This window comes from Limulus polyphemus, unplaced genomic scaffold (genome assembly GCF_000517525.1).
Source record: "Limulus polyphemus unplaced genomic scaffold, Limulus_polyphemus-2.1.2 Scaffold537, whole genome shotgun sequence".
Classification (NCBI taxonomy): Eukaryota; Metazoa; Arthropoda; class Merostomata; order Xiphosura; family Limulidae; genus Limulus; species Limulus polyphemus.
In genome coordinates, this window is record NW_013666147.1 from 1 (window position 1) to 10,216 (window position 10,216).

Genomic DNA, 10,216 nt, shown 5'->3' on the forward strand with positions numbered 1-10,216 from the left:
GAAAAAACGGAGCTAACTCAGTAACCCGTGGCCCGATTTTAACGAAACTTGTTTTATTCTGTTTCTATTCTCATTCCTATTCTCATTTCATTACAAATATGGCGCTATTGTGAGCCGTTTTTGTTGTTTTTAATTACAGACAAGCAAACAAATTAACAATCTCAGAGTTTTAGTAGTATATAGATAGATAGATTACAAAAATTTCCCGAAGATGGCATGCACCGCGACCCTACAGTACGGATTCCCTACTCATTTCTTTTCCCTTTAAAAGTAGCATCTCCCTTTATAGAATTCAGTATACACGCCTGTAAATTACGAAACTGCTGATAGTAACAGGCACACTAACTAATAAACTCGCTAACTCAATAATCAGTCAACATCTACTCTAGACTTACTAGCGTTTTATATTCTTCGAACTATTTCCCAAACTTTCAAGAAGGCTTCAGTCACTAGGCCACCTGAAGTTAAAGCCTCTCTATGACGAAAGAATAATATAAACATCTGAAGTAAAAAATAAACATAACCCAAAACAGTGTTATATGAAGTACTGGCTCATACAATGTAGTTTATACCTTTAATAGCTTATAATAACATTATTCTAAGAATGACAGTGCCACTTTGATATATGTTCCCTTACTATTAAGACCTTAAGAATCTGTTTTTGTATTTATTAATTTGTTTGTTTATGACTAGTTCTTTTGCAAACTCTCCGCGCATGTAATGACACATCATGTTATAAAATGTACAGTGGTGCTGCTTTTGTGTGTGTGCATGTCTCTCTCTCTCTCTCTATATATATATATATATATTGTCCCTAATGAATAAATTAGGCAAAGGCTCAAACAAAACTAAAGACAACGAATGCATGTTATCTTTCTTATACAAAGACACAATGAAATGTCTATAATAGCCATACTTGTAATTATATACTGGCAAGATGTTTTGTGAGATGATTCGTAGTTTCACTTTTTTATAACCAACTTATCTCAGTGTTGAACCACTTAATGTGACATTTCTAGAAATTATATTCCAATTATTTTCCATTTCATTTCTCATATCGGTTTTTCTCGAGGCTCCACAAAGCTTCGATTTTGATATATTGCCTGAATGTGATGTCGAAGTGACATGTCGATTGTAATTGATAGCATATAGCGAAAATGAATGTAGTGTTCGCTTTCCAGTAGAGATAGAAGGATTCTACATATATTTTAGATCTGAAATTAGGTTCTCAGTTTAAAATATAACATAACATTTATAGGCAATAAAGGACCATTGATGCTGTCCTATCTATTAAATTAAACTAGACTTAAAAAAAGCAAAGCTAGCTCTTATCATTCAAATATTTACAAAGCCTTCCCTTAACTCCTCCGCAAATCTACTGCATCCACAACATTTGAAGGTCAAACAACTACCCTGTTAGAAAATTAAAACACTCCTCTACTGAAATTTACACTTGTGTCCTCTTGTTCTGTCATTCTCACCATTAAGTACGAAAAAAGATTATGCATCGACATTATCAATTCCATTAACAACCTTAAAAATTTCAAATAGAATCACTCTAACTCTTCTTTCTTTTTTTTTTTTTTTTACAGAACACTTTCACCATCTTAACCTGTCTTCGAATGACAGCCCTTCCATCCCAGGTATTATAGTACTCTTTTGAACCTTTTCCTACAATTCAAAGTTCTTCTTAAGGTAAGGAGCCGAAGACCGAATATTCCGATAGAGGTCTAACCAATGACCTATACAATGAAAATATGATATCTTTAAATTTATATTCAGAATTTCTGTAAATACAATCTAAAATCCAATTTGCCCTCCTACTAGCAATAGTACACTGCTTGGATGATTTAAGAGGCTGATTAACCAAAACACCGAGATCCTTTTCTTCCATAACGCTATCGAGGTTATTCCCAAAATAATTATACTGATACTTTAACTTGCACTTAAGCCCTATGCATTACTTTGCATTTATTATGATTACTTATCCAACTCACGAAATAATCTAAATCCATTTGTAAAGCAGCAACATCCTTATAACAGCCAGAAAAACCAAAAAAATCAGTACAAACATCGAAAATTGTTGTTTACATATAATACTAAAAAAGAACATAAGCTTATAAAATATATTATTTTCTAAATCAGTAAAACGCAAAAGAAAAACTACTCCAATGATTAATCTGCATGTAGCTTATATTAATTGAAACTGTCAAATTTCTTTCAATTTATAATATTCTGCACAATATCAACTTTAGACTCAACATCATACTTGTTAGTAATACAGAAGTAACAAAGTGGAAGTTAAAGTGTGTAAATTGAAGTTAAAGTTATTTGTACTTTGACTGCTGAAAAAATAAGATTTTAACTGAAAATCTTATAAGAAAAATGTTAAATTACAAAATAAGAAAGAATGATATCGAAATTTAATTAATTTAAATAAAATTTTTCTTTAATAAAAGTTGCTACTAACAAGTTTTATTCATGAAAATTTAAAATTAATTTTGGGTGTGGATTCTAATGCTGGTCTTATAATGAGCAAGCTATAGTTATATTTTAATAAAAATGAAACGTATTGTTTTTAGTCAAAATATATAAACTAAAACACAGTGAAACTTATATATATATTGTAGAATTTACAAAGCTGAAAGTTTTGCTATCCAGATCTGTTTTCAAATATTCAATTGTATATTTAATGAGTGTTTTTCACTGTGACTAGAAGTTAGAACCGGTAACAAACATTCTTGAAAAATGTCGTAGAGTGGCTAGGCCTAACGTAAAGTTATTATTATTGGGGTTTGTTAAAGAAGTAAAGAGAACTATTTTATAGCTTTTCCATGAGTATTTAGGAAAAAGAAGAGAATTTATCCATTAAAATATTAGGCATATGGCATTATTTTTTTATTATTTTTAAACTATTTATTTTGACATAATTATGATATTTTAAATTAAGATTTCTGATATACTGGGCCTGATCAACTACCGTTAGGCCTAAGTATTTTAAGATTTGGGCATCAGAAGGGTTAGCTCGACAGTCGTGTTTTTTGTTTTTTTTTCAAACTCGTACAAACGTGACAATCACTACTGATGTTAGTTTCGATTCCAACAAGGAGCCTTAATCTAGGCTTACTATATGCTGTTTTCTTCGTTTTGTTTGACATTCTAACCTCATCATTCATTGTATTATAGCTTCATCACTCATTTGGATGAAACATTCGTTTGTTACAAAACGATTTTGACATTTTTATCGAAGAAAAGTATACCACGTATGTATTGAGTTTATTTTACTTGATATTGTTAAATCGTTCCTTGAAGATGAGCAAGTTATCATTCAGAGCACGTGCACTAGATGCTTCAAAACCAATGCCAATATTCAGGTCAGAAGAAATTCCAGACCTACCTGATTTTGCAGCAATCAATCGAGCAGTACCTCAGATGCCAACTGGAATGGAGAAAGAAGAAGAATGTGTAAGTACCTATAAATGTTGTAATGTTTTGTGGAGTATGTTTGTGATTAAAAAAAAAACAACAAATATATTGAAACTTGATAGGTTCAGTAATTTGAGTAATAGTCATTCTCATAGCATTAATTGCATAAGATATTTCTTTTTGGAAATATGTTTTAATTTTTTCCAGAAAGAATGATGTGCTTTAAAAGTACTTGTAAACTAAGTGCAAGCACATGTACATAGGTTTCATAAATATTATTCAATTGAATTCTTTCAAAACTTCAGTTGCCTTTTCAAGCATTATTTTTGTTGTTGAAGATGTTTAATTTAAAATAAAAAAGACATTCCAACCATCATTTCAATCGGTAAAGGTTATTATGTTACATTGACATAAATACATTAATTTAATCTTGTAAACAACAACTCTAATTATAATAAATATTGCTACTATCAAAGAATGGCTTTCTATACAGTTAAAAGAGTTAAAGTGAGAGAACAGTTGGGGATAAGTGATAATTGCATATATATATATATGTTTGATGTTTTGGTAAGATCCCAGTTCGTCTACTCCCATTGTCAGTAGACTGAATGGGAGTAAACGAAATGGGAATAAACCTAAAAAAATTCAATCATCAGGTTGCCAAATGTAGAATAAGGTTTAGATAGAAAAATCACTTTGCCACAGTCTTAAAAACAAAGCATTTTTGTATTTATGCTGTTTACAATATGATGCAGTAGACTTTTAAAACATTCACACATAGATATTTTTATGTACATGCACATATACACCACAAATATATCACAAAAACCTAGCTTGTTTTCAAGAAATTTTAATACTGCCTTAAAGTTTTTCATTTACAAAGTGGCATACCAAGTTTAGAGAAAAAAATATGAAATATTCATTTTGGTATATGAGTACATTAGAGTAGACTAAGTGGGAATAAACCGATGTATTGTACATGATAAGATAGAACTAAAAATGAGAGAGAAACCAGCAGGATCGGCAATTAAAAGTAATTATCAGATTTAATATTAAAATATTATTATCTTGAAATACGTAGAAAAAAATGCATTTTTGACACCTATTTCAAGTCAAAGGTGTTAACGGAAATTTACATTTTGTCCAAAAAGGTAACTGTTTTGTACAAAAAAACATTTTCATCATTATTTGCCATAATGTAAAATCCACTATTTCAAATGTTCGAGCCAATTTTCAACACCTCCATACAATACTTAAAGACATATCAAAATCTCTAATTGTAGATTTGAAAAATGGGGTCAAAGGTTAATAAACCTATGTGAACATAATGAGCCGAAAAACTTATTGAACTGTAATATGATATAAGTGGTGAATTTGAACTGTGTAAAGAGTGTTTTCATGTACTGTATATGACTGTTTTATTCTTGTAACATGTTCTATAATAATACATGAACTGAATTTCATTTCATCTGGGAATGCATTTGGGGCCACTCAAGATTAAAATGATTATGATAGAAAAATAAATGATTATAAGTACATACAAATACATTCAAAATGACTGAAAACAAACAAATAAATAATAACGTAGACCAAACAAGTGCAATAATACTGGTCATTAACCCCTTCCATGTAAGATTTTGTTTGGAAATGAACTTAAGAAAAGTCAGGCTTTTTATTTTGTTTTTTGATAGCCTATATATATATTAATGAACCAAAAGTTCTTTTATGATATATTATTATGTTTCTGCAAAAAATATACTCTATAAATATTACATATCTAGATTTATACGGGATATAATTTCAATGAAGCTACAATTTTTCTCCAGTGCTTATGATATATATAATTCAGAATAAATCCAGTGAAGATCAGAACAAACAGTACTTCCAATGCTGTTTAGTCAGCACTAATTGTAATTCATGCTAAAATGTGAATAAATTTGGATAAATAATTAAAAATACAGCAAAAAATGGTTTGCCTTAATTAACTTTGCCTTATGGAACATGTTACAAGAATTAAAAATGTCGTATACACAAAATTTGTATTTAAATAGTCCAAATTCACATCTTGTATTCACAGTACTGTATTCTTTTGCCTCATAACATTTACATAAGCTTGTGGACCATTGACACCCATATTTTAACCCCTCCTAAACTTACCTTGTTCAGATATCTTGATAAGATTTGAAGTGCTGTGATATAGATGATTTTCTGTTCAAACATTGTTCAAAAACTCAGAACTGTGGATTTAGCATAATGGTAAATGATGAGGAAATGCTGGCATATTTTACTTTTCAGTAATACATCTTTTTTAATCATAAATAAATTCCAATAATACCATGAAAAGTAAACATATTCATGAAAAAATATGACTTGCATGAAAGTCTTTTGTAGTTAAGTGTTTGAAGTTGTTAAAATGACTTTTTATAAATGTCTTATTTGCATATGTAAAAAGTTTTTGGTACATTACACCTATCTCTGGACAAAACATAAATATCCACTATTTTGTTTCTGTTAATCCCATTCACCTGAATTTGTTGTAAGAAATTCCATATTCTCTATGTATTTTATAAGATATTACTTGAATACTATCTCTGATACTGACCTTTGGTTGCTGTGATCTTTTCAGTCCTGCACCAGTTTTTAATTTCAGAAAGGCGTTTGTGAGGCCATGAAACAACATTTGGGATAACGGGCATTTTTTTACCACTACTTTGCCTCCTGTTGATTGATGTTTGCTAAATTTGGTATTGAGTTTCATTAGGTCCATGCAGGGGTACATACAAATTTGCAGTTTTTATGAGCATTTTTGCATATTTTACCACTACGTCACCAACTGAGGATGGATCTTCACCAAATTTGGCATGAAGGTTTGTTGGGTCCATGGGGAAGATACATACACATTTTCAGTTTTGCATTTTGCAGTTTTTATGGGTGTTTGTGCATTTTTTACAATTACATATAAGGGAAGCAACTTTTCATGTTCTTAGATAACCTTTGATTAATCATGAATTTACACAACGTCCATCCAGGGGATGGGTACTCCAGCTAGTTAAGTAATATATTAACAAAATATGTACAATATATACCAACAGAATGCATGTTTATAAAGGGGGAAGTGCTATAAAGTAGTGTACACGCCGCCTGATATAGACAATGGAAAGAGTGTGGACTTGGTATATTTAAAATTTCCAAAAATGCTTTGGATATGGTGCCACACAAAAGATCAGCTAAGAAACTTACATTGCAAGGGTTGTGGGAGATTCTAATTATTTGAATTGTAGGATAGTTGTATTGGAGAAAGCAAATGGTAATTACTAACATCTTTACAGTGGCTAAAGCATTTACTCCCTGGGCAGAACATTTTTTATTTTGGTAATTTTGTTATAATGTTTCTGTTTTTGCTATATAGTTTAAAAGCCACTAATACAAATTGCTTTAAAGTTTATAGTAGTTTCCATTGTTTTGTGACATTACATTCATTGATTTTTTAGTATTACATCTTTAGTATTTGTTATAATCTTTTTTTGTAAGTAATAAATGTAACTTTCAAATAGTACTTTTTCTGTAATTTTAATTGTTAAGGGAATTGATAGAGTCGATGGATCATGTTTTTTCATATTTTAATGGTGGGAATAGTAGGATTAGGAGACACAGATATAAATTTTGGCAGAGTAGAAGTAATCTTCATCTCTGACAGCTTTATTTTTCTAACACTGTGGTTAGCCTTTGAAATGGGTTTCCTTCAGATAATATGGAAACAGTATATTTATAGGAGTTTAAGGGAAGACTTGATAAATGTTTGAATGATAAATTCTGGCTTTGAGTTTGTTATTATTAATATTATTCTATAGCTTAGTTTAATGGATGGACAGCGTAGATGGACCAACAGGTCCCTTGTTGTTTTTGAATGTTGTATTAAATCATTTGCACAACATTTGTAGGTCCCTTCCTCTCAGTTATGTGTCATGTAACTTGTTTATCATGATATAGCTAGGTGCCACATACTTTATAGGCATCCAGTATTTGAAAGTTATGAGGATTCTCTTAAATTCACTGCATAGTTGATCCTGTTTTTTTTCAAATCTGTTATGGTTAAACAGCAATATACAGTTCCATAAGTGAAGCATAGAATACCAGAGAAGCTCCAGGATATATCCCAAAACTTCTGTAAAATCATGTTATCTAGCTGAAAATATGGGGTAGTCATTATGACTTTCATGTGAGCTACACAACACATGTATAATATAACTAGTACAGAATTTAAGGATTCCTTTGGGATGCATCATACATTTGTGGAGGGATTTAGGGAAAGAAGGTTAGTATATGTTGTAGATAGTACGGCATAATGAACAATTAGTTGAATTTCCTAATCAATTAATGGTCAGGCTTATTAATCAGTTACATTAAAAAAATTGTTTATTCTCATGACATGGCTAAAAAAAAACAAATGATAGATAGTGATTCTGCAGCTCTGTACTTAACAACAAACAAATATAGTGGAAATATTTCAATTAGTTGATTATTTTTCTGAGTTGCGCCACTAATCAATTAAGCTGAACAAACTTGAAATTAATCAAAAATAACAAGAAAAACCATAATGGCAATATTTTACATAATTGTTTATTTCATTAAATTAATTAATTTAATTGTTCATGTTGTTGATTATTGGATAGTTGGAATAATTGGAAAAAACTAATATTTATTAGTTGATTATTTTTGTGACATTAATTGATGTAATCATGATTTTGATTACTTGACAGTTGGAATAATAAGAAACACTAGTTGATTGTTTTTGTGACATTATTCCATTGACTGCTGATTCGTCGTATAGGGTATGATCTGCCTCTGGCAGTTGAATATGAGTGTGCCATATAAGGTGTATGGCTTGCAAAAATTCTGCATGCATTTAGAGTAGCTGCAGTCAATGGGGTAATTGATTCATCAAAATTATGATTAATTGATTATTTTGTGTGACACTAATCAATGCTCATAGGTAATCAGGTATATTGATTAATTAAGTTAATTGCACAGTTCTGTAATGCACACATACCATACCATAGGCCCTAAACTAGAGCATAATGCAGCTCAAGGGTTAAAGAGGTCCAATTGAACTAGACTCTTGTTACCAGTAGAATGCCTCAGGGATTCATGCTTGTGCCTTTTCTTTTGGCATATTTACATTGATGGGGGCATAATTAATAAATTAGTAAAGTTTGCTGAGGACATCAAAATTTTGAGTACAGATACTTCTAGCTGTATTGAGGATGTTGAAGTACTATAGAATGACTTGGATCAGTTGGTATGTTGGCCAGTTATTTAACAAATGCCCTTTACGTGTAGTAAATGTATTTGCATTTGGGTTATCTTGAGTTCAATCAGATGTTTAACTCTGTGGTGCCTGGTGGGATGTACCCATTGCCCGAGGACAGAATTGCACTACTGAATTGGAACATTTATAGAAAATAAACTTGTATTTGTACTTCCACATATATTTTTTTAATCATCTTATTATGTTTTAGGTTCATTTAGTCTATCACTGGCTTGTTTGCAAGGGCTATTAAAAATGTGGTGGTAGGACAGCTTTAAACTAGGAATAGACAGTGGAGAGAGCCAAAATAATGAAAAATTAAGATGTAGAGAAAGGTATTGTGCAAAAACAAAGTACAAAAGTAGTTTTAATGGCAGACTAAACTACTATTATTGTAATGCTAGAAGTATAAAAAATAAAATGGATGACTCTAGAGCACTGGTTGGAACAGAATATTTTGATGAAATGAGAATAACTGAAATCAGGTTAAATGTAGACAATTTTGATGACAAGAATTTCATTGAAGTACAAAGTTGTACTTTGTTTAATGGGGCTTTTATACTAAAAAGAGGTGGGGGAGTTACTTCTTATGTAAAATGCCAGTTATATCCTGTTCAAGTTGAAGTGAAAGCTAATAGCAGTGAGGTTGAATCTGTTTGGGTTTTTGTTAGTAATTATAAGGGGAGAAGGCTTATAGTTGGAATTTGTTACAGACCACCAAGTGCAACTGATGAAATTAACAAAAAACTGTACAGAGATACAGAATTCAACTGTTAATGAGGTTGCATTTATGGGATATTTTAATTTCAGGCATATAGATTGGGAAATGTTAGAGTCAAATCATGAGTAGTCAGATTTTAGAAACCGTTCAGGATGGTTTTCTTCACCAATTGCTTAGGGAACTTACTAGGAATAATGCTAATTTATATAAGATTCTTTGCTAACTTCTAATTCAGAAACAGTTCACAGGCTGGAGATTAGGGGCCATCTAGGTGCAAGTGATCATTGCTCAACTAGATTTGACATTTTGCTTCATATAGAGATAAGGAATAATGAGATTTTGGTTCCAAATAAAAAAAAGCATATTTTGAAGGGATGGGACAAGAATTTTCTGCTGTGAATTGGGCAGTTGAAATAATTGGAGATACTGATCAAATATTAAAAAATTTTAAGAATAAATTCTTAAATATTCAAGATTGGCATGATCCTTAAAGAAAAAAAAGGGTGGCTACAAGTAAAAATCCAGTTTGGTTCACAAAGAATATAAAAGATAACATAACATAATGTTTTGGGACACCATGAGACCTATTGGTCCATCTCAGCTGTTCTATCCTCTAAACTAAATTGAAATAATAATGAAAAAAAAAAAATCCTAAAGCCAGCCCTTATCATTCATATACTTGTCAAGCTTTTTTCTTAAACTCACTTAAATTTGCTGCCTCTACAACATTTGAAGGCAACCTATTCCAAAGGCCAACCACT

General features: G+C 30.8%; 1 protein-coding gene across 2 annotated transcripts in view; it reads left to right on the top strand.

The window, feature by feature from the left end:
* The first annotated feature begins 2,743 nt into the window (after window positions 1-2,743).
* The window catches only part of LOC106458950 (enhancer of polycomb homolog 1-like), an 81,242-nt gene continuing 73,769 nt past the window's right edge, over window positions 2,744-10,216 (top strand). The window contains exon 1 of one of the 2 annotated variants that reach the window (XM_022385325.1): window positions 2,744-3,465. In XM_022385325.1, the coding sequence (XP_022241033.1) occupies window positions 3,313-3,465 (153 nt within the window). In that variant the 5' untranslated portion in view covers window positions 2,744-3,312. The remainder of the gene's footprint in view (window positions 3,466-10,216) is intronic. The other variant, XM_022385326.1, reaches the window with a different exon arrangement.